Raw genomic sequence first — 26,481 nt, forward strand, 5'->3', positions numbered from 1 at the left:
CTGGTGTCCTAGCTTAATAATGTAATGAAATCAGTAATGAAAGGGCAATTTCGTTATTTTCATTTTAACACAAAATTACTGAACCGATTTTTCTGAAAGTTAAATGGGACTAATCTGGAAGTCTCTAACAAACAAAATAAAAATAATTTTCAAAATTGGTTAAGAAATGAGAATGTTATTAGGTAACATTAATAAAAAAATACGCGTCAAATTGAGAACCTTCTGTTTTTTTTAAGTCGGTCATCTATCTATATCTATACTTCTACACTAATATATACGGCTGAAGAGTTTGTTTGCTTGTTTGGTTGAACGCGCTAATCTCAGGAACTACTGGTCCTATTTGAAAAATTCTTTCAGTGTTAGATAGCCCATTTATCGGGGAAGGCTATAGGCTATATATTATCCCCGAATTCCTACGGGAACGAGAACCACGCGGGTAAAACCGCGCGGCGTCAGCTAGTACTGTTATACGTAGAAGCTTCACAATTTTGTATGACCCAGATCCGACGAAATATGTATGTACCAACGCTCGTTTCTCTGTGTACCAAATACAGGCAGTGTTGACGCTACAAAATTCAATCGCAAACACAAATTTATTAAAATTGAGTTATGCCACTTCGGTTTAAAACACCGTTGCATAAATGCCTCGACTCGGGCCGCATTGCAGACAGAAAATCAATGTCATTCGAAATGTGTGTGACAGATTGGGGACAAAAATAACTCTTATTGCTATTCAGGTGAAGATGAAAATAGATCTTTCGGATCTTAGGAGTAAAAAGCTTCTTCTAAGACCCGAGATTCTCAAACTTTTGTTGTTTCGGAGATCACTTGCTGTGCTTTCTGTTTTTACCTTCAATGCAAGAGAAGTTTTATCCATAACTTTAAAGTATCACGTCGATTCTCTATCTACAAACGCTAACGTTCCGAAAACTAACAAAATGTATGGGAATGACAGATGCGATCGACAGCTTGATCACGTGACCAGCTGGCCTATTTCCTATTATGTTTTTATTATCAACCCATCAAAATTACAAACAAATCAATTGACAAAATGTCGTGCACATATGATATGATATTGTAACATATAATAAATGTATGCAACTTACAAGCACTGCGTGCGGAGTGCGGGCGCGGGGAAACGAAACAGAAGTCGTACCACACTTGCGTTCCGTGACGTTGTGCGGGTAAGACGCATACTGTGTAACTGCATAGTGTTTTATTCTAACCTAACTTATTACGGCCATAAGAGTAACCTGTACAGATATAAATTACAAATGTCATCCGGTGCTTACGGTGTATAACATATAGTATGTAAATGACACTTTTGTTGTCCACTTCAATCAGTTGATAATAAAGACCAAAATAGTGAATTAGGCCACTGTTGATAGTGAATGTCATTCCCTATTTTTTTTTTAATTTTCGAAAAGTTTGCGATTGTAGAAAGAGAATCGATGTGCCACTTGGCTAGGGCCTCATCGCAACCGCTTTGAAATTAAAAAAAAATATGGGAATGACATTTATTATGAACACGTGGACACGTGTTCATAATAAATGTCATTCCCGTTATCAAATTGTCGATCGGATCTATCTCCCATACATTTTTTTGAGAGTAAAGCTTCATCATTAAATACATTTACCGCTCACTGTTGCGCACGAGTCTCCTCTCAAAATGCGACCCATGCGTAGAGTCAACATCTCCTGAGGATGCACCGGTTTCGGGGTGAAACGTACGTAGAGAGTACTTTGTCGGACCTGGGTGACGTTGTCGCATGGGTTCGTCGGCTTTTCGCGGATGATAGCAAAATAAATAAATCATTATATAATCATGATGAACTTCCGCAAAGTAACGCCATAACTAAAAAGTTGGATGTGCATGCCCCGGACCGGATTCGAACCAACGCCCTCCGAATCATATCCACTGGGCTATCACGGCTCAAGCTAAAGCCGGTCGCTAAAGCTGCTTAGCGTTCAGAAATAGCTATGGCGGTAAACTAAACCAGGTTATCATACCTAGTCGCACGTAATGCTAGGTGTTAAATTATTGGAGATAAATTTAGGCACCATTTGGATCGAGTATTTAGATCAAAATCTGTGACGTCAGATAGTTACGGCGGGTAGTTAGATAATGTTACTTGGTGTACTAAACTTTAAAGTAATTGTTAGCCAATATTTTTATTAAACGCTCCGTTTGATAAAAATGTTTGTCAAGAGACGCGCGACGCAAATATGACGTGAGCGCCAAAACCATTTTTACCTAATTGCAAGTAAATTAAACAACATAACGAAAAACAAAATGGCCATATTCAAGATATATACAGTAATTTTCTATACAAAACAAAAATTTAAGAAAATAAGTTTGCTTTTCCTGAGATTGAAAACAAAATGTGAGCAAAACATGTATTTTCCAAAAAAATAAACTATCGCGAAAAGTTTTACAAATTGTGTATTTGGTATAGTAATAACGAAGCTAACACTTTGAAATATCATTTACCCAAATATCAGGCTCCTAACTTTTCCAGAATCTGAGATCCAGAACCATGTGTAACCACCAAATTACATATTGCACACTCTTAAAAATTCACGACGCTCTGTCCGTGACGTCATGAAACAGTTGACGTAAAGGCCACCATGGCCGACAGGCCAAATAAATATAAAAAAAAACTTCGTCTCAAAAAAATTGATATTTATTTTTAATCTTAATGTAATGAAATATATCTTAAGGTAATGAAAATTTAAAAAAAAGTGTCTACTAGCCTATTGGCTACCATACTAATACTGACATGACTAATAATGACAAACAGTAACTTGAGGTATGTCTCGCTATCGCAGGCTATACAAGTGAAGATTAAAATTTCACCGCTGACACGGGCCGGCTTCTAGATTTTAGAGCAATATTTTAGCGTACATCCGAGAGCATCGTTCATTATTTAACGCTTGCTTTTAGCTTCGCTTTTATAAATTGACCCATGGACTTGTTTATAGCTAGACACCGTGTTATTTTAATACTAGGTAATATTATAAATGAATGAACAGTATCAAGGCGCCTTTGGCACCCTCGTAACTTTAATTGTAAGTTTAATTTAAAGTAGGTAACACTTTTATTATCACCATTAAATATTTTTCATGACATAACCTGACGCTTTAAAAATGCTTGTAAACTAAGCCTTGAAAAAAATATTCCACTCACTGTTGAGCACGAGTCTCCTCTCAGAATGAGAAGGGTTAAGGTGATCAATATGCTGACCCAATGTAGATTGGCAGCTCTCACACATGTAAAGAATTAAAAAAATCCTTATAAAGAATTAAGAAAGAGCTTCTATTCACGATTTGACATTTATCATCATCATCATTATCAACCCATATTCGGCTCACTGCTGAGCTCGAGACTCCTTTCAGAATGAGAGGGGTTAGGCCAATAGTACTCCACGCTGACCTAATGCGGATTGGCAGACTTCACACACGCAGAGAATAGAGAAAATTCTCTGGTATGCAGGTTTAATCACGATGTTTTCCTTCACCAGTAGACACGTGATATTTAATTCCTTAAAATGCACATAACTTCGATTCTTGGCAGACTTCACACACGCAGAGAACAGAGAAAATTCTCTGGTATGCAGGTTTCCTTACGATGTTATTTCTTCACCGTTTGAGACACGTGATATTTAATTTCTTAAAATGCACATAACTTCGATTCGAACCTACGCCCGAATTGAAGACAGAGATCATATCCACTGGGCTATCACGGCACTATATGTGTAGAGCGTCATATTCATAGCATTTCGGTTTTCACTTTCAGCAGGTAGCTGGCTGTAGGCCAACGTATCGCATCTCGAAGCTCGAAGCATAAACCAAACGATCGATATTCTCATTATTATACTGTGATGTACACTAAAACTGTACAATACGACATGTCGTAAGACTAAATATTTTTACATACAAAATATATATTTTTAATTCAACCGACTTAATAGGTTTATTCAAACTTTGTCTTTGTGAGTAGGACTAAAATAAATCCTAAGTTAACACATTTGCTGCGGCACGAGGTCAATTGACCTCGTAACATAAAAAAGTATTTTAGTGTCTTCAAGAGTTACGAGGTCAATTAACCTCGTTCCGCACCACATAAAGTTTTAATACGAGGCCAAAAATTCCCGCACCAGGGGAAAGTACAGAAAAATCAGTTCCGCAGCGAACGTGTTAAGAGGAAGTGGTTCAATTTATAAATTCCAAATTCAGCATACTAATACTTAAACCGACCACCTATCCGTTTCGTCGTCATCAACCCATATTCGGCGCACTGCTGAGCTCGAATCTCCTCTCATAATGAGAGGGGTTAGGCCAATAGTCCACCACGCTGGCCCAATGCGGATTAGCAGACTTCACACACGCAGAGAATTAAGATAATTCTCTGGTTTGCAGGTTTCCTCACGATGTTTTCCTTCACCGATTGAGACACGTGATATTAAATTTCTTAAAATGCACACAACTGAAAAGTTGGAGGTGCATGCCCCGGACCGGATTCGAACCCACACCCTCCGGAATCGGAGGCAGAGGTCATATCCACTGGGCTATCACGGCCTATCCGTTTAATAAATGTAAATTATTTTATACTAACCGTGCGCTTTTTAACTCAAATAGTTCCTGTTCCTGTGGAAACATGTGTATGAAAATATAGTTTAAGACACTCACAAAAAACATGGCTTTTTACTGGTAAAAGAATTTCCAAAATTGATTCAGAAGATCCAGAGATTACGGCAATACCACAAACTTTACCTCTTATTATTAGTATTGATTGATAAGACTATTTTGGAAAATTTATTCATGGATTTTAGAAAAGACGTAACAGGGGCGTGATTTCGTTATTTTACACTCGTCGATTTAATATTCGCCTATAATAAGTTTTATTAGAATTTGAACTTTATTTCTCTGGGATGTTAAAAATAAAATGTCACTAACAACGAAGTTGCCATGAAAATGAGCGATGTCACATCGCTGTAAACTTTGCAGAATGCATGCAGACAACGAAAAGTTTCGCAAACAAAATGTCGTTCGTGCGTTCACTAATATAAGCCAAGTTTTATTAGTGACGAGTGGGAGCTAAAAGAAACTCATACTACGAGTATGTTGTTGTTTTTGTCTGCGTGTCAGTTTTTTACGAATGCGTGAACGTCGACGAAATTTTTCATGAACTGTGCTACTATTCTATTATTTTACTAGCAGAAGCACGCGACTATTTTTTTACCATTCCCGTAGAATTAAAAAAAACATACTTTTCACAAGGGTTTTACCAAAAATTAAAAAAGGGTGTGTCAGCTCCGACGCACGAATGGAGTTTACTCTTTTAGATCCACTGTCTAAATAGGTGTATGTTGCCCTGCAGTATACACTATGTACGTCTCAATACCTACGCCTGAAAAGTGAAAGGTGCGCGTGGAGCAGCAAGCCGCAAACACGGTGAAAGGTGCGAAGAATAGGTTGCGCACAAAAAACGCAACGCTGTCATTCGTTCATCAAATTTTACTGCCCATATTTTTTTCATACCGGGGGCTATTTACCTATGACAAACTGATTCTTAAGGAGTAAACTTCAAAAAATATTATTTTAACTAAAAATTTTTAGTTAAAAAAAATAGTTACACAGTTCGGCTCCTATAAGTGGACTTGTCAACACCTTGAAGTTATGGGAAATATTCCCGAGCACCCTGTATGAGTATAAGTATTTATCCATAGTATGCTATCGCGATAGGCCATCGTTAAGTACCAGTATTAGGTTTGAGTTCACCGACATTCGTTTAAATATAATCAACCGTTTAAATAAGTTAAACGCCATTAAGTCCAAATTTCGTGTTCACCACAGCCCATATGCCGGGTATGGGCGTAAATCGGGCGGTTATCTTAACCGAGCTTGCGTACTCCGTTTATTCTTTGGTTAAGACGTCTTTGACAGATATATTTGCAGGCTATGTTTATGTAACGCTCGCAAGTTTCCTGAAGTTTACTCTCTCAACTACCAAAATGCAAAGGACCCGTAAAATTATAAAAGAGTATATTTTTCATCTCAGAAATAATTTATTGTCTCCCATAAATCAATCATTTCCTAGCTTCGAGGTTTTATGCCACTGGATGCTGCCAAATTTCCAAAAACAATATAAAAAAAATGACAAATTGACATGGTAAATAATAAATCGTTGTTGCCAATATGTGTTTTTCTAAATCCCTTCAATTCAAAGCGAAAACTCCATAAATTGAGGAAAGAACATATCTCAATTCCCCAAAAATTTCCCGGTATTTGCGGAATTCCTCGCAAGTTAGCAATGCTGTTATAGATTATAGATAATAAATAAATTGTTCATATATCGTTCATTCGCCGTTCTCAATCACTCAACCAGAGTCAAAAAACATCTGATGAACAAACTTGTTCAAACTACGTTTAATATTTGACGGGCTGGTTTTGTAAACGCCGTTTAAATGAAAGTTGGTGAACTCAGGTCTTACAGAATGTTTAAAAACAAACAGTCAGACCGTCCCATTTTACATTGTTTTATAGTATTTTATACGTGTATTGTTTTAACATTAACACGTCGCGTAAATTATGTGCGTTTGTTAGCGTCCACAAGTTGTTCCGCGTCAACTCGTAAAGCTGCGATAATAAACACGCGCCACGTGACTACACTCGTGATGAGTCTCGATGGTCCAGTGGTTAGCTATGTGGCTTCGGATTATGCGGTTCTGGGTTCGAGTCAAGCCGTAATAACCCAGTGGTTATGACCTCTGTCTCCGATCCCGGAGGGTGTGGGTTCGAATCCGGTTCGGGGAGCACCTCCAACTTTTCAGTTGGGTGCATTTTAAGAAATTAAATATCACGTGTCTCAAACTGTGAAGGAAAACATCGTGAGGAAACCTGCACACCAGAGAATTTACTTTTTCTTTGGTATGTATCTCTAATTTAGGTAATTTCTTAAAATGCAAATAACTGAAAAGTTGGTTCATGTCACGGATCGGATTCGAACCCACACTCCGAAAAAAATAATGAAATAAAATAAAATGAACCTTTGTTGCTGTTTTTTATATACATACAACTAGTAAAACGTAATTAAAAATAAAGTATAGCAACCAGCTAAAAATAAGTAATAATTTTTCAAATATCTTTATTACCTTAAAAAATCTATCGTGAGTGTTATTCATATTAATTGATTATGAAACACGGCTAAAACTCACGTGATATTACGTCGGAATATGCCCGACTAGTTTCGAACCGATACGGGGCCCTTAGTCATGAGCTGGTTCTTGCATCGCGGCACGATACAAACTGCGTAGCAGCTGCGCGACGCGCTGCTGCACGCATTGCGCGCTGGGAGAGGGGTTGTGGGGTTGAGAGATAACACGTGAGTTTTAGCCGTGTTTTATAATCAATTAATCTATAACACATAAACTTCTGGCCTTTAAAATTGCTTATGAAAAATATAACCTCAAAGAAAATTTCCCATGATCTTTACAATATATACAATAGAAACCATCACAATTTTTATGAATTCCTACTTTATAGTTCACGGGAATTATGTAAAGAATAAACAGAGTAAAATCAGAGCCCGGTCCACAGCTTTGATCTCAACAGTTTAATGATAACTTCCTATTGAGCACAGCTGCGCGTTGGACGGAAAATTGGTTGATTGGTTTATTTTTTTATCAAATTGAGGCCCAGAGGTGTAGCTGAGAGGAGGAAAATTGAATTTTTCCGATCGTTAAAACACCACACATATGAATAAACACAAAATATAATTGTTGTGTTTTACTTCGACTGTCGACATCGGATCTCTTGCAAAGACTGACCTATCGTTTATAACCCATATCCAGCTCACTGTTGAGCACGAAACTCCTCACAAAATGAGTCTCCTCCCTTTTCCCTGACGCTGGCCCAATGCGTATTGCCAGAAGACACGCGTATTGAATTAAGATAATTCTCAGTTATGCAGGTTTGCTCACGATGTTTTCCGTTCACCATTCGAGACACTTGATTTATTTCTTTAAATGAAAAGTTAGAGGTACATGCCCTGGACCGGATTTTACGCCCACTGAATCGAAGACAGAGTACATATCCACTGGGCTATCATGGCTTATGTACAAACAATTTTTTTTTTATTCAATAGCAAACATTTTACCTTTACCTACCTCTGACACTTTCTAATTTGAATAGGTTTGAAAAAATCCAAACAATACATTTTTTTTAAAATTTCTCTTTAATCATTTTTGTAGAAGATGCTTTGAGTGCAATAATTATTTTTCTTTCATGAAGATGACTCGATTTAAAAAATGCATGGGACTGAATTATACCAACATTTTAAAAACTCGTGTCTACTCTTTGTAGTTACAAAGTTGCTGGTAAAAATGTATGGGGAGGTACTGAATTCTCAAATTTTTTTTCTTCAAACGAATTATAATATCAGCCTATTTGCCTAAATTTACTAATGCAGTAATATGTATAGATTTGGTATTAAAATACTTTAAGAAAATTAGATGGAGTATCTACCATTTGCATTTTATCCATTAATTTCACTCGCGTGGTTCCCGTTCCCGTAAGAATACGGGGATAATATATAGCCCATAGCTTTCCTCAATTAATTAGCTATTTAACAATGTAAGAATTTTTTAAATCGGACCAGTAGTTCCTGAGATTAGCGCGTTCAAACAAACTCTTCAGCTTTATAATATTAGTAGATTACGGGACACTCTGTATAATGATTGTCTATGATTTGAAACAAAATGTAATTTCCAGTTTTAATTCAGTGTGATGTCGAGTCTTTCTCATCATATAAAAGACAAAAAAAAATACATAATACTTAAGTTTTATTGAAATAAAAAACATTTTCCCTTTCACTTCAGCGTTGAAAAAAAAATATCGTAATATTTTTTTTAAACCTGCGAAGCATTCCCAACAACTTCGCTATTGTTAAGCGCATGCTCTGAGCTAATTCCGACGGAGAGTGCTCTGCGGAGAGCTCTCCGTTCTCACAACTCTCCGGAATATGTTTCACTTTTTGTTATTCACTTGTGGGGATTGGCATTTTTCCGGCGTTTTACCATGTTGAATGTCGCAGACTAGTTGGAAAATGCTAGACGATATTGCTTGGGAATAATTAAGTTTTAATACAGTACGCTTTAATTATTTTATTACCACACACACTAAATAAATAATGTTAAATATAAAATAGATTGTATCGTTAGAGTATTGTCATAGAACCGCTAGTTACATACAATAACATTAGTACAGTCATTGAAAGCCAAAATTAACCCCAACCTCCGATTTCGTTGAACCTCGATAGATTTAGACGAAAATTTGGGATTAAGTATGTTTTGCCGTCTACTTCAAAAGTGACATGTGCTCGTCTTTACGCATGTAAAGACGAACACATGTCACTTTAATAAAATTAATCAAGGTTAGAATTGAATATGAGAATTTGGTCGCATTTCTGACCGTTGGACGCAAGCGATTCTAAACTGGTGTTTGGAGATCCTAAAGGTCTACGTCCAGCAGTGGACGTCCATCGGCTATTAAAGATATTGATGTGGTGATTATTATGCAGTGGTATACGCTATTAGTGGAAGGTGAAAGGGAAACGACCACGCGACCGATCACCTACCCGCTGGTCTCACCAGGTTAAGTCACTCACTGGACTCCCTGTAACAACAACCATTAGAAAAGCTGAGGACCGGAATGTGTGGAGGGGAATCGTTAACAACGCATCGAAGGGACTGCAGTGCGGACACGACCTTCAGCAATGAAAAATGCGACCAAGAAGAGAAGAAGAGACGCTATTAGTCATCATCATCATCTAATCAGCCAATGGACGTCCACTGCTGGACGTGGGCTTTTGTAGAGACTTCCAAGCCCTAAACATGAAATTATCTTTTAGTGTGACGTTGCGTTGTTGTTAAATAATTAAATTAAAATACACGTAGCCTAATAATCAAGATTTTAAGTTTAATCAAATTCATCTAGTTCTACAGGTTTTAAAACTTATGTTTAGGTACTTAATATTAAAAAATAGCAATAAAATATTTCATAAAATATGATCGAAATTTATCATTAATTGGTGAGATATCCGTATACTCTGCGAAAAAATACTCTATCGTTTATAGATGATGATTTTCTACTTGTTGATCTATTCAGTTAGTTCATCTGTTACTATAGCTACTCGTAACTATAAATAAGGGTCTTTTTTTAAAGAATTTTATATTTTTTAATATTCCATTCCTATTTAACTAGTGGAAAATACTGTATCAGGTGTGGGTACGACAATACCCTAGCTGGCCGGTCCGGACTCTGGACCGTCGAGGTACTGATGCTTCAAATTTAAAACAATTAAAATTCTTGTTTCGTCTATTCCAGCTACGGCGACATGGTCCCGGGCACGATAGCCGGCAAGATAGTCGGCGGCGTGTGCTCCCTGTCCGGCGTGCTGGTCATAGCGCTGCCCGTGCCCGTCATCGTGTCCAACTTCTCGCGCATCTACCACCAGAACCAGCGCGCTGACAAGCGGAAGGCGCAGAGGGTCAGTCATTTCGGTTAACGACGTGTGGGTCTTCTCCACCCGTAAGAATGGGGCGGGGATACAGGCCTCGAGGCTTTGCCTCCTTGCCCGGGTGAGTCGCGAAGGACCTGCTCACCCGGGTCTCTCTTCTAACCTCTCTTGGGGTTGAGGCCTTTCAGCCTAAGGGTTTGGGTTTGCGATTGTTTGGGTCGCGAACTGCGATGTCGTCGTTGTCGCAATTTTTATTGAACTAAAATCACAATTTAAGTTATCAAATGTATCACTAGATGGTGTTAGCAGTCTCTTATCTTACGGTAACGTTTGGTGCTTTAAATAGCATAACTTGAATGTCAAATCGTGAATAGAAGAATATTCAGTTTTTAATGCTTATAATTTCCCACATATAGTATACATACAGGGTGTTAAGGGCAGAGACGATCTACCCTCTATCTTGTTCTTTTTTCTCTTTTTTCAACAACCTCACGTTTTTGGCTGTTTCGACAAAATACACTCACGACATCGCTTTTGTTATTCGGGTTTTCGCGGCGCCCTCTTAGTTTCCACAACTCTACCACCGGATTCCACGGGCTAAAAGGATGCGTGGGTTATGGATCTCGATCCATAACCCACGGTCGAGTTGTACATCTACCTCAAAAACATTATTTTCAAACATTTCGTCACAATTGCTATTTGCGTTTCGAAAGGGGTTGACTAAGTGAAAAATCCTTACCTACTTATTAAAATTGGTTCCTGTCACTTGAATAACAAAAGAATTTATATTGAATCATAAGATAAAATGACCACATATACTTACCACCATTGGCGTATCTAGAATTGTTTCCTAGGGTGGGCCTGGCTTGACATGCCGCTGAGGATAGTCGACACTTAATATAGACGATTACAATGTATGTAAAACGATGGACTCTGAAATGATGATGGGTCTACTGATTTTATTGATTTTTCTTTGTATATTTTGTATTTTGCCGTCCATCATAGAATTTGTCAGTAGCCCAGGATTCTAGGGATGGCACTGAACATTATAGGGTGGGTGGTTATACGCCTATGCTTACCACACACTTATGAGGCTATTTTTTAATCAATCGGTAATATTTTATTACAGAAAGCCCGCCTCGCGCGTATCCGTATCGCCAAGGCCTCGTCCGGGGCTGCCTTCGTGTCAAAGAAGAAGGCCGCTGAAGCGCGCCTCGCTGCCCAGGAGTCAGGGGTCGAGCTGGATGACGCTGGTCGGGATGAGGACATCTTCGAGTTGCAGCATCACCATCTGTTGCGATGTCTGGAACGGACTACGGTGGGTTCTTCAAACCTTGTGATATTTCATCATTATCATCCTACATTTAGTAAATAGGGAAAGGCCTATCTCGTATAAGATTCACCCACCACACAGTTTCAAAGTGGGTTGGTGGGTTTGTCATGATTAAAAATCAAACTCCCGAAAATCGTCATTGTTACATAAACCTAAAGATTACCTAAAGATTTTTATGGAGAGGTATTTTTAGATACTTTATCAAAGGTTTTTTAGGACACAAAGGAAGCTTATAATGGGTAATTTCACTTTTTTTTTATTTACTTAAATATTTTATATACATACATCACTTTCCATTTATTCTATTCAGCAATGTTTATCGCTTCTAATTTTATTAACACAATTTTTTTATAATTATTTTCTTTTCACAATCCATATATTAATATTAAGTTAAATATTAATTATTTAATATTAAGTAGTTATAGTAAAATTAGATTAATTCTAAGATTAGAAAAAAATAGCATGAGCTTTACAATTAACCCTGTGGCATTATTCTACCAAATTTATTCAAGTTATGGGGTGTGAAGTACCTGAAGGCAAAACTGTCCGATTTTTTTTAATATTTTGCATGATTAAAACACTTCAGATAACTTTTTAATTTTTAAACTAGCGTACGACCGCTACTCCGCATGAAATTATTTTTCAAAAATCTCTTAATTTTTGGGATAAAACTAACCCATGTTCTGTTCAAAGGTTCCAATTACTACTGTACCAAAATTCATCTATATTGGTTTAGTGACTTAGCCGTGAAAGTTAACATACAGACGGACTTACTTAGTTATAATATTAGTATTGATTTAATACTATGAAATCCTATGTTATGCGGTGGCCTTTATCGAGAGTGTGCAATGGACGGACTTTCGTCAAAATTATAAAGTCCAAGTAATAATTCATTTATTTCAATTAGGCTAAGTACACTTTCGTGTACTTAGCCAAGTTCGTGTATGTGAAACGTCAGATAATAAGATAGATAATGGTGATAATAATTGGTTATAAACTTAAAATTAAGGTTTCCAAACGCGCTTGACAAAAACGAAAAACGGTTTCCTTTTTTTGCAGTCGGTTAAAAATGGAACCGACTTCGAAGACGTATTTCAGTTATTTCGATTTTAACACAAAACTGTTTTTCATGAAAATTAAATGAGACCAATCTAGAAAATTTTTTTTTTGAAAGAGTAAATTTTTCAAAAAAAAAAATTATTTTAAAAATTGTTTAATAAATGACGAAGTCATGAGGTGACGAACATGAAAAAAAAAACAGACGCATTGACTTAAGAACCTCTTCCTTTTGTTTTTGCCTAGCATGCATTTTACAAGTTACCAATAGCAACTTTGTACATTTTGCAACAACGTTTCTATTAAGAACTACAAAGATGTGGAGTTTCCTTTAGGCATCAGTCTTTCCTGACAAGTAAATCTTGAGCACCTTCAAGGCAAGAGTGAATAGCCAAGACCCAATCAATCAATCAATCAATGTATTTATTTGCAGATACATGAGTACATAATTATATAGGTAGGTTGATGTAAATGGTAAATGTATCTTGCCTTTTTGGCATGCACATTACTACTTATCATGTATTTTTTATTAATACAAATAATAATTAAGATAACAATAAAAATTTACACCTTTACAATTTTATTAGTAAACATCTTCATCGCGCTTCATTTTAGACTTCATCATTGCTTTCCATAAAGCATTATTGTAGTCAAGCGCAACAACATAAAAAAAAGTTGAAATATTATCGTTATCTCTTTCGCGACTAATAGTTTTGATTGCGCCGCTATTGGTCAACATTTTTTGATCAATAACGGCGGAGTTGAAATATCGTTATCTCTTTCGCGACCAATAAAGAGAGAGCGACAATTTTGATTGCGCCGCTATTGGTCAACATATTTGAACAATAGCGGAAGATTGGAAATACCGTTCTCTCTTTGACCCCAACGCCAGTAAAGAGAGAGAGCGACAGTTTCAATTGCGCCGCTATTGGTCAACAATTTTGATCAATAGCGGCGGAGTTTATATACCGTTCTCTCTTTTGCCCTAACGTAATGACAGAGATAGCGATATTTTCCATTCACCAACTTCTCAAAACCATAATGATGCGAACTTCTTAGAAGCTTTATTATTCATGCAAGGCACGGCAAGATTGCCGTGCTTCTAGCACGGCAATCTTGCAGCTTTTATAGAATGCGGAAGATCTTTCCATTGCAAGCTCTCGAGGAAGGCTCCTTGTCCCTAGTGTGCGCAGGCCCTTAGTTAAGGAAGGAGGAAAACGTAAACATTCTGAATGAACATTTTCTTTTTCAACAGATGATAGATGACGTAAGAAAATTCGAGTGCTACGCGGAGGTAGTATATGGAAAATAATTAAATCAGACCAAATACAAAAATTATTTTCCGATCCTTTTAGAGTTTTCTTTCAAAAAGTAAGTCCTTTTTGGCACATTCCATAGTTAATAATTAATTACTAACCAAATTTAATAATATTTATTTAAAAAAAAAAAACGAAAAATAGTAATTTTGTGTTTTTGTTAATCTTGTGATAAAAATAAAGTTTAATTATTATTATTTCAAATCTAATATTCATAACAAATAAAGTTTATGAGTGTTTGTGTGTTTGTAAGGTTGGTGGGTAATCTGTGGATTTGCTGAACCGATTTTGAAATATTTTATCAATAGAAATACATGGGTACGGGTATATTTTGTCTATGTATTCCCACAAAAACGGAAACTACGCGGGTGAAACCGTGGGGTGTAAGCTAGTTATACAATAATAATAGTTTACCATTGTTAACTCAGCTCCTAAGTTAACCTGCAAAAACGACATGTTTTTTTAGTTCTGAATTTTTTTTTAAATATTTTTTTTAATTTTTAACAAAAAGAATCTAAGATTTCTTTTTAGTTTAAAATGTCAAAATTATTTTTATTTCGTAAAATTTATTAAAACAAAATTTAGAAAAATCTATACTTACAATACTAACATTAAAACTGTACCAAAAGGGACTTTCTGAATGAAATAAAACCGTAAATGTTTGAAATTAATAAGCTTCAAGCACATTTCTCTGACATTGGCACGCTGGCGTTTTTCAGGACCGGGAATTCGTGGAAATGGAGAACCCCTACAACGGGGCAGCAAAGCGGCCCGGCTCACCATCTCCCCTGGCCTCCCCCGCACACTCGAGCAGAGCCCCGGCGTTGCTCGCCTGCTGCGCGAGATGTGGATGCTGTCCCCAAAAGTACCAGGTGAGATTTTTGATAAAATCGACTCAAGGTATACCTATATCAATGGCGTGTCCAATTTTTAATAAGAGTAGGTATAAACAAAGCATAATATAGAGTTCTTGTCACTGTGATGTTAAGATCAGCCATCAAATGAGTTATTATTTGGCTGATTGAAGGCTTCGCCCGTGACTAGTAGACAAAGACATGTAAATGTCGTGTAGAAACCGAAATGGATGTGGATTTTCATCCTACGCAAGTTAGGCTGCTTCAATTTTAGATTGCATCAGAACTTACCATCAGGTGAGATTGTAGTCAAGGCCTAACTTGTAAAGAAAAATCTGGAAAAAGATTAAATTCATCAATAATATTATGAGGAGGCCTAAAATGCGTGCTATGACTATATACTTTTAACTATATACTTTTTTATAGCATTTTCTATGAAGGGAGGAAAGAGTGTGTGATTTAAATAGACCTGCTGATAAATTGACTATTACTATGAAAAGAAATAAAGTTTACGGTCATTCAGTGCATAAATATAATCGTATCCAATTTAATTTATCCGATGTAAACCAATAAAGTAATCTAAGCAAATCATTCCAAAATAAAAAAAAAACAATTTAATTTCACTTATTGCAACCCAATAAGAATTTTATTATACATAAAAAATCACATTTTAATATTCAGTCTTAGACACTTCAAGATCTGGAGTATTCATAATTTCCCAAGTTAGGGATATAAAGTGTTGTAGGTATTTAAATACATGTTTAAAACTACAACACAAAGTCAGCAATCCACATGAAATTATTAACCCAATAGTAATATATGTTTTCCACAACTTTGTTGATAACTGGTATCAATTTCTAGAAAAATAATAACAAATTAGGTCTTGAGGTGTGCATTGACTTGGATTTATTTTAGATATAGAGCTGTAGGTAAACGTAATCGTACTTTGAAATACAAATACATTATTATATTAGAAATACTACACTTTACATACATATACGAGTATATTATACAAATTTAATGTAAAGAAACGTATGTCGTAATGTATGTTTTCCACAACTTTGTTGATAACTGGTATCAATTTCTAGAAAAATAATAATAAATTAGGTCTTAAGGTGTGCATTGACTTGGACTTATTTTAGATATAGAGCTGTAGGTAAACATAATCGTACTTTGAAATACAAATACATTATAAAATTAGAAAAACACACAAATACTACATTTAACGTACAAGTATAGTATACAAATTAAATGTGAAGAAACGTATGTCATAGATCGATGTTTTGACGACAGAGGCGCCGTCGCTCGGTGCGATGCGTCAGTCCCATCGGCCTCGTCACGCGCCCGTCACGTGAGGTATACAGCACTGAGCACGCGTTCTTGTATCAATTACGTATAAGATTTCCATGACCAAAAAAAAACTATCAATTTACGGTATTATAACCCTTATCTTATTACTTACTTCCGCGACCTCTGAAAAAATCAATGTAAACTTACAAACCCTATTCCACTTTACGGGTTGGATTTAAAAAATTCTTAAATCAAATTATATTTCGTATTTTTCAAATAAATAATTTATGAACAAATTTTTAAAACTGTCTCTCTAAAAATTAAGTACTTTACATACAAACTTTTAACCCCTATTTCACACCATTTTTTTTTTATTTTAGTGTCAAAAAGTACCCTATGTTTAGCTTTAAGGACCCATTTACTTTTTACATTTACATGTACCAAAATTCATCTTGATCGGTTCAGCCGTTTAGCCGTGATAAGGTAACAGACAGACAGACTTACTTTCGCATCTATAATATTAGTATACATTATTAACACACTTATCACCCTAATGATTTTCTTTATTATTTAATTAAATACTGCAAGCCATTCAGCCAAGCAAGCCCAAAATATTAGTGCCAAGCGCCTGTTTACTGTGGCTCTTCTTTACGTTAAAATTTTAGTCTATGAAATATCATAACTACCTAAACTTGGATTGGTTGATATTTTATTGGCAGTATGTAGGTAACAAGTGAATAATCACTATAGATATATATTTAAACTATTATTGGAGACATTTTTTGTTAAGAAAGCAATAGAATAATAGTTAATAAACAAAATTATATTATACAGCAATGAAAAAATGAATTATTAACGCCATTTTTTAGAATGTAGTCTTATAATGTTTCATCTGATGGTTTTCTCTAAACTGCCAAAATAATAAATTTATTAATCAGAACAATGGCTATTGACTTTTAGATAACAAAAATTAAAGTCTTTATACTACATTTAATACAAAGAATTCTTAATATCAAAGTATTATGATTAGTTAAATGTTCGAAACTAATTGCTGGAAAGGTAAACCGTTTCGTAATGTAACGCTTTACGACATCACTCTATCCGGTTTCCCTTCTTCTCACGCATACCATTTAAATTTAATTTATCACTTCTGTAGAGCGTCCAGTGACGCACACATTTTTTTTTTTTATTAAAAAAATACAAGTTTTGGTCATGGAAATTTAGGAAATTTACAAAATATACGTAATCAACGCCCAAATGTCGCTTATGTGGCTAGACCTCCGTGTTACCTTCCGAGTGCTTTAAAAACTACCCCCATACTTTATAAAAAAAAATAGCTTCCGCCTTTTATCGTAAGCACAACGTGTTGAATGCTATTTGTCCGCAAACCTCTCAATGCTGAAACGTTGCCTTAAAATTTAAGTGCTACTTAATTTAAATGTGTTTTGGAATTTTGCCCGTAAAGGACAAATTAAACTTTTTCAGTTTTTATTTTATTTATTGTTTAAGTCTTTTATATTAATAAAATCTCAATTTCAGTTAACGTATTACATAGAAATCATGAAGTTCTTAATGTTCCATGGCGTGATAACTTTGTTGCTTGCAATGTAAAATTTAACTTGATCTATTGCGTTTCAAAATTAAACAAGAAGCATTATAAATTTTAAACAGAAAAAAGTTCAGTTCTAGATTTCGTTTAACACTAAAACTTAAGATGAAATGTTAGGTTCATTCTCTATAATTTTACGTATTATATTTTTTATCCGTAGACTCAAATATTAAATACAATATTGTCAACAAAAAATTGGAAGTTAGCCGTTGTTCTTTGACACATTGAAGTTTGAAGGGCACTTAAAAGTTAAGTAACGTTTTAGTATTAACTGGTAAGTCCACATGATGTGACAGTTCTGTGACTCCTCTGTGTTGCTAGGGTGAGTGGCGATCGTTGAGAGCTTGCGTTTTACCCGTACTTTAAAAAAAATATATAGCTATTGTATCTTACCCGATTTATATTATTATTGCCATCATCGTGACAAAATATCAGGTAAGTCTGACATGGGATGTTTAAAGAAATGTTTTATCTGATTTTATTGCATATACTGGTTTTAATTTTGTGTTATGTTGCCTTTAGGAAAACTGAATATTTATATTTCATATAAATATTGTTAAATTATTTTTTATAAATTATTTAATTTCCAGAATTTTATTTTTACGTTTAAACAAAACCTACAAAAAATTTGGGAATTTCATTTGAAAAAACTTTCGATTAATCTTTGTTTCAGTGGACTTACATTAATTTTATATACCTTACGGTTTTATGTTTTCACGATTAATCAATATTTAATTTTGGTAAAAAAAATCCATTAAAAAAAATTGTAAAAATCGTAAAATTCTGTGAAAAAGTGACAAAAGCTTTTTTAAAAACACTTATGTAAAGTTGGTAAATAAATATAGATGATTTATGAACACACATGTATATTTTAATACACTTTTCACATAAAACTGATAAAATTGAAATGCAGGTATAAAATTAGTAAAAATAGATATTATAAGTACAAAAGTTTAAAATGACATTTTTTTTTATTTTATCAGTAGAAGTGTTAAGGAACATTTAAAAAAAATATATTTATGATATTTGAAGGATGAACGTTAAGATAGAGTCTCCAATTGGCTACGACAGGTCCTGCTATTAGACTCGAGTAGGAAACGAGCGCACGGCACTAGGAGGTACACGGCGACGTCGCGGCCCTCCGAAACGTCGGTGTCCGCCGCCGCCAGCGAAGACCCCCTACCAGTAGGTCCTTCCGATGTTACCACGCAGCGAGTGTCGTGTTTGTGGACAGCTTTACGAACACATTTGGAACAATCCCAAAACCGTGCCACGTGTATTGCATTCAATCGAATCGAAATATTTGTCGTCAACTTTCAAAGTTTCTTTGTTTCAATAACGTGATATCTTGAAAAATACAATTTTACTTGTTGCCTAAAAAATTTAGTGTCAAAAATGATGTGTTTTCAAGTTAATTAGTTAATGAACTTAATTCGTTTACAAAATATTGTTTAATATAGAAATATAATATAACGATTTGATTAGCTATATCAAAACCAATGGCGTATTGCATCGGAGAGGATGTTCTAAATGTGTTCGTTCTATTTACTATTTTTAAGTTGACATTTCAACACTGTAACCTGTGTGTGATAATAATTATTATTTTTCAGCATTAGGAATCTGGAGAACTGCTTCTGTATTTCTTTTTAATTATATCGGGTACTGAATTTTTATTTTCTACAAAAATAATATGTTAAGATAAAGTTGAAAATAAATTATTGGGTAATTAATTATTATTATCCATGAGAATATGAAATTAATTATTTTCATACTTCAGTAATTAAGTCTTATAAAAAAAAATATTAATACAAAACATTACTAAGTCTATAATTTGAAGAGAACCACAGTATAAAAATTAAAAAAAAATACATTCAGTACTCGATTTTTTATTTTTATTTGTTATCTTTAAGTAATTTTCGCTGTGTGGTAAATACTGGAAATTTACTGCTTTCAATGTCTGCAGGGTGTTGGCTGCTACTATGTCGCTTTCTGAATATTATTGTTGACAATTTATTGATAAAAAAGTAGGTATTACTAAATATACGTAAATATATACCTATCTAAATGTTTCAATGTATTATTTTGTAAGCTTTCGCTGTGACGCTGTTGTAAAATAAAATTTATTTTTTCCGTATTTTATTGTAATTATTTCAGGTGTATATTATTATTGTTGTAAAGTATATTATTATATTATAAGTATTCTATAAATGTGTATTGTGAAATAGGTCGCAATATTATTCGAATTAAAAAAAAATGTTAAAATAATAATGGTTTTAATGAAACAAAAAAAGAATACTCTTGACATAATTATTGACAAGTTTAGTTAATTTTCTTTAATAATAATGCGATTTAACGTTATAGTAGATCCACGAGTGTTGTATTTGTATAAACAGGATGTCGTAGTTGTTCTACTAGTATTCCGTTGTAGAAACAAATATTTTATACAGCAAATTAGAATTTTTTAAACTGCAGTTTAAATTTGCAGTTGGCCAACACACTGCACGCATTAATGTTAGCAAAAAGTGCTGGTTATTAAAATCTGAATGTAGTCGAACACGTTATTATATCACCCGCCAACACGCACTGAAGAAGCGTGGTGGGTCTTCACAATTCTAAAAACCAATCTACGCAACCGTCTTTTTCACTATGTGTAAACTTCACCTTATGTTAATAAGTTTTTTTGGCATAAATTATTAAGTTTGTGCCAAAAAATCTAAATAAACTTAAAAATCTTGAAAATATATATTTTTACTTTATTTGTGTTTATTTTGAAATAATGACATAAAATATTTTTTTGTTGACATCCAGTTACACTGTATCAAATGATACATACAAATAATTAATTATAGGATCATACAAAGTTATTTTATACAAATAAACTGATACACAGAACACGTTATACACTAATGGGTCTACATTATTATAATCGTAAATATACAATTTAATGTATACATTTATTTTATACAAATTGGCATGCTTCCAGCACTATAAAACCAAATTATACACTTTTCCTATACAGTACTGCACACGTTATGTTATTTTTTACGTTATATATGTTTTATTTGAATACAGTTGTTATTGTAAGTGTGTAAGCGCCCTAAAGCTTGATATCGATGTTGAATGCTTTATTTTTTTTATTTGTTTAAAATGTGTTATAGGATTTGAGCCAAAAAAATTTACAAAAAAAAATATTTATCTAAAAATGATCCACTTTTTTATTAAATATAATATTTTATAAAAAACAAATTTATTTTTGTTTATAATTTTAAAAATTATTACAGCATAAAAATGCTTACAAATTTTATTGTAATTATTTTGTACTATACTGCATTAAAGTCTGTCGAAATTTTGACCACCACTTTTGTTGTTCAAAACAGTATGTCTAAAAATAGAAGATAAATAACGTCAACTTTGAATATATTTTTTCAATATAATAAAATTTTATTTAGTATCGTTTGAGACAGTATGTGTAAAAAGCGACGATAAATTTTACAAGTGTTAAATTTTTTTTTTTCTTATATTTTTCTTTTTTTTGCAGCAAGCATGCGGTAAGTACATTCCAGCAGGCAGCACTGTGCAGGGCAATCAGACCGGTGTTGCGATGGACGGGACGTATCTAGTCGAAGCATCCTTCTAGGACCCAACATCTAGCGCTCATGTTGAGAGCTACGTGTGAACTATAGTGTGGTTGTGTTACACACAATTTCCAATATCCAGGACACCCAAAAGACAGTGCGAAAATAATTACTAGGATATTGTATTATCTTATATAATCTTAACACGATACTGCCTAAATATAAACACTTTGTACGAAATTGAACTTACAATGGCTCAATGCTCCGAATCCCAAAACTCGGTCTAGCGCTATAATAATTATTTAAAGCCGCGTTTCCACTACAAAATATTCAGTGTGTTCAAGAAACAAAATCTTGTATATAAATATTTTGTTTCTTAATCATACTGAATATTTCTAAATCTGGATTACATAAAAAATGCGTGTGTTATTTAAAATTATATTGATTTTTGTAATGTAAATTTAGAAACCACCACCCAAAAATCAATTAATATAAAATCCGTGTGGTTTTTGCATATTTTTCAGCAGCTTTGTGGGATAAAAGTTTAAAGGTATTTACAGTTAAAAATAATAATAATTGGTGTGCTACTGTGAAGTGTGTTTTTAACTCTTGGAAATATCGACGCCTGAGTAAACGTACAATTTCGTACTAAGGATACAAATGTAATATGTGTATTGAGAGTTTGATGAACAGTTCTTACCAAAGGTTTTGTACCATGCAGATGTCGGTTTCGAGGAAATTTTCTTTATTTCGAAGTGCCCTTGTAACTTCTACAATATTTATTAAATATATTGCTGTTTCGGTTTAGAGGATATGTTTGTTATTAGAAAATGTGTAGGGTGATATATTCCTAATGTGAATTGCCAAAAGTAACCTGCTCGATCAATAAAAAACCCTAGCTCATTGAAATTCGATAAATAGGTTGTTTGTTTTTTCTCTCGAAACTTTAAGACATTTGCAATGTGTAAAATCTGTGTAATATTTGACAATGAACCTCTTTTACTGGGAATAAAACTTATCCCGTTTGTGGTTTCTTTGTAGTTATTAAAAACAGTATTAGTAAGATTTTTAATGTTAAAAACTTATATGATTGGCTCGAATCTCGCGAGACTACGCAACGTATTCATTAGTAAACATTTTGAGAATCAGAATCAGATTCAAAATTCGGATTAGTTAGGGGACTTTATATTAATGAAAAGTCAAAAAAATAATTGTTTTAGTTATCATCGTAATGATCCGCTGATGTTTACCAATGAATACGCGACCTTATAGATTTTCCGCTTCCGAAAATCTTTAATGAAAAAAGACAAATTAGTTTTTCAAATTACACTCTAGTCAATAGTCGGAATCATATCAGTATCAGTAACAGGAAATGAAATTAAAATTAAGGTGGAAACATACTTGCAACATGCCACTCGACACGTGTTTCACGCTAAGGTTTCAGCAGCTTTGTGGATTTGAAGCTAATAATAATGAATCTTTTCAAAATGCATTCCATTAGTCTTATTAAAATTTATAACAATTTAGGAGGAGAATAAGGAATGATAATAAAAAAGAAATAGTAAGAAAGGAGAACTGTTTTTAGCACATCAACTTTCAGGTTAAGAAATTAAACAAACTCTTATAAATCAGCCTAATTTGACACTAATATGTCGTTCTTACTCACGTGTATTGAGTGGTATGTTACAAAATATGTTTTGCCGCCAATACTTGTAGCTATTTCTTTAAATTTTGTTAAAGTTCACTAGGTCACTAGTGCCTTCGACTTATGCAAAGGGAATATATAGCTGGGCGTATGCTATATAGGCTTAACATGTAGTATGAATTTATTACTGTGAAACCTGCAGCTCTAAAACTTGCTAACCCTAGCAGACACAGCACATTTACTGTTGCAGAGTGCCAGTATAGTTACGAGCATTTTGCTGTATGTGATAATACGAGGTAAACTTACACTATTACAATTTTTATAGTCCCTGTATACCCAGGCTCAATAAAACACAGCTTTTCGTAAACGTCTTATTTCTTGGAGACATGTGTGGTGACCGTTTCTCAGTTGGAGGAAGAGTCGTTAGTTTTCAAATTAGCTGTCAGTTAGTGACGTCTTGGTTTTAATGTCAGTGAGTGACGTTTACTGTCACCACACGTGTTCCTTTTCACCCTTTATTTAAACTCAGATAAACAACAACATTATGTGAAAATAATTCGCGTTGTTTATAGACCCCATCGGTCTGAACTCCTAGCTGATGTCTGAATATCATTACTCGTTACCGCATACGTGGTCTCTATGAAGCATACGCCCAGTCTTAGGCCACGTATTCATTACTATACTAATATATTTTCATTGTGTATTTATTACAAAGTGTCAAGAATGATTATACAACTAGCCCAGGATATGTGGAGCATTTTTACCATTGATTACTATCAAGCTAATTTTCCGTGGGTAGCTTGATCTTGATGCTCATCTTTGTTATTGACGAAAATTCTTATTTCTGGTAACTTGGGTTACCAGGTAATAAAAATTTCAGAGCGTCGGAAAGAGATAATGTACCACACAATTTGTAGGACATTGTGGCTGTTGAGTAATATAACTATTAATTAAGCAACAGTTAAAAAAACAGCTGACTAGTAACAACTTTCTACTAATAAATTGTAAAAAATGCTCCACGGATCCTGTGCTAAGCACAAATACCATTGTTTCTAAAATGTGATGACAATGTTTGCGAAACTTGTTTCAGAAACATGTGTGAGTTATTTATAAAACATTTGTATTTGTATATTAGCGAATACGTGGCAGACTGTTGCTCTGTGTTAGTGAATAATAGAAAATAGATATTCTTATACTTAATGAAATTGTTATGATTTATAATGGAGAGGTAAGCAATGTCGGCACGTAGCAAATAACGCTGCCCCTGATTATCAATTTGTATGCAGCATTTGCATGTAATATTATAAGGATTAATGTACATCGTGTATTAGTATTTAGAACGGACTTTACTAAAATAAGGTTCATAATATTGGACCACAAGCTTTTCATCAAAATCAATCAATGGTTATCACTTATAACCGTAGAAGACATTCAAAAAAGTGATTTGGTTTTGATGATGGCTAAAAATATAAATATTTGATGATATCTGTTATATAAATATGATATTGCTACGTGCCATTAATTGCTGTACATTGCGAAGTGTCGTCAACTATTTCTAAAAGTGGCTGAAGAAAATTTGCAATGAATTTTAAACAATGAAACTTTATGGATGGTTTGAATAGTAGACTTAATACTAGGTGTGGACATCTTATGATTGCAATAGATAAATGGACGTTATTGTAAAGATAGATGAATTTATGTGGTTTAATATAGATATTTATTTGATAATAAAGATAAAATGTTAAATTATAGATGTAAGTGTAATGTTAATATTAGATATGTGAGTGTCTAATGCATTGGATGCATGTTTGAGTAGAGGAAATGATTTTCATTGACGGAGTAAGACTGCTAAAGTTACAGTACGAATTTTAAGTATACATTAATAAGGTATACAAATATTTAAAATATTACTCTGTGTTTATAATATAATAAATCGCGTATTATAAATTATGTATAATACACGATTTATTTTTTATTATAAAAAAAACACAAATGTTTCAAAAACAAAAATATTTCCTATCCTAAACTAATTAAAATTATCTGATTTTTTTTTTGGTTTTTTAAGTATATTAATGATAAAAATTAAATGTTTAATATCGTATATCTGTATGTCGGTTAAAAATAATTAAATGTATTAATAATAACGTATTTTGTAAATATTTATTTTTGTTTACAGTTCTTTACTTCGTCAATAGAAAACTTGAATAATACTTATTTTGTAGTTATTTATATAAACCGAATTCGATGTTAAAATATCTCTTCCAAAATATGCCACATGTTTCTATTAAAAGTTTAATAAATAAAATATTCAATAATTTTTTGGGTAATTAATAAAAAAAAAATTAAATATTTAAGAAATCAGTCAGTAGTTAGTAATTGATCTCTAACTTCATTGTAAATTAATAATTCCCTAAGTACTTGTGTGCTGTATTTGCATTAAATTTGTGGGATATTTTTAAAAGTAATTTTAACATTAATAGGTACTTAACTATTCTTTCAATAGGTATTTTTAAATTTATTAAAATTTCTTTTGTTATGTGTGTGCGCGTACTTTTTTTCCATGTAACATTTATGCCGTTTATACAGTATGAATGGCTTGATGTGACAAAATTAGACAATAGATTTAAAAAGTCAATTTTAGTGTCTTTTCCGATTTCCCTAAGGTAATAACATATTAAAATAAACGAATTATTTAATTTATGAAAATGAAAATATAGTTAGCTATGTGAATTTATATTATTACAGGTTCCTTTTATTATATTACTGTGTATTTTTTATCAAAGAGTAATAACGGGTCCCTATAATATAGATATTTTCCTATTAAAAATATGCTCTCTATGTTCAGTCACAAAACTTATTTCATCAAATCCTATTTTTAATTCCTCCCTGTGATCTATGGCTGTTTAATGTTATAATACCAATTTATTACCAATAATTGTATTTTAAGTTTATTAATATTCTATTGTTTCTATTTGAAATGTTATAATTGTTACAAGGCCTATATTGTATATTAAAATATATTGCCTTCCTTTATATATATGTATATAAATAAAAAAGCAATATAATATTCTTAAAAAATATTTTTCAGTTGTTTTATAATGTAGGCATATATTAATGTTTGGAAAAAATTAAATGTTCCGAACGAATAAAATTATGTGCGTACAAAATATTTTTATCTTGAATTTTCTCTATACTGCTTGTATGTCAAAAGTAACTTGCAATATTTTTATTAAGTTTCTGAATGATTATAATTATTTAAAAAAATATTTTTACTTTACACCGAA

The 26,481-nt window shown here is 33.4% G+C and overlaps 1 protein-coding gene across 3 annotated transcripts in view; it reads left to right on the forward strand.

Moving 5' to 3' along the window:
- Positions 1-26,183, forward strand: part of LOC112056489 (potassium voltage-gated channel protein Shal) — a 70,886-nt gene extending 44,703 nt beyond the window's left edge. Inside the window, exons 2-6 of one of the 3 annotated variants that reach the window (XM_052889279.1) lie at positions 10,387-10,549; positions 11,649-11,837; positions 14,944-15,096; positions 19,049-19,162; positions 21,516-26,183. In XM_052889279.1, the coding sequence (XP_052745239.1) occupies positions 10,387-10,549; positions 11,649-11,837; positions 14,944-15,096; positions 19,049-19,162; positions 21,516-21,614 (718 nt within the window). In that variant the 3' untranslated portion in view covers positions 21,615-26,183. Of the gene's footprint in view, positions 1-10,386; positions 10,550-11,648; positions 11,838-14,163; positions 14,320-14,943; positions 15,097-19,048; positions 19,163-21,515 lie in introns of those variants that run through there. The other 2 variants (XM_052889277.1, XM_052889278.1) reach the window with 2 other exon arrangements.
- Positions 26,184-26,481: the final 298 nt, after the last annotated feature.

The sequence above is a fragment of the Bicyclus anynana genome, chromosome 25 (genome assembly GCF_947172395.1).
Source record: "Bicyclus anynana chromosome 25, ilBicAnyn1.1, whole genome shotgun sequence".
Classification (NCBI taxonomy): Eukaryota; Metazoa; Arthropoda; class Insecta; order Lepidoptera; family Nymphalidae; genus Bicyclus; species Bicyclus anynana.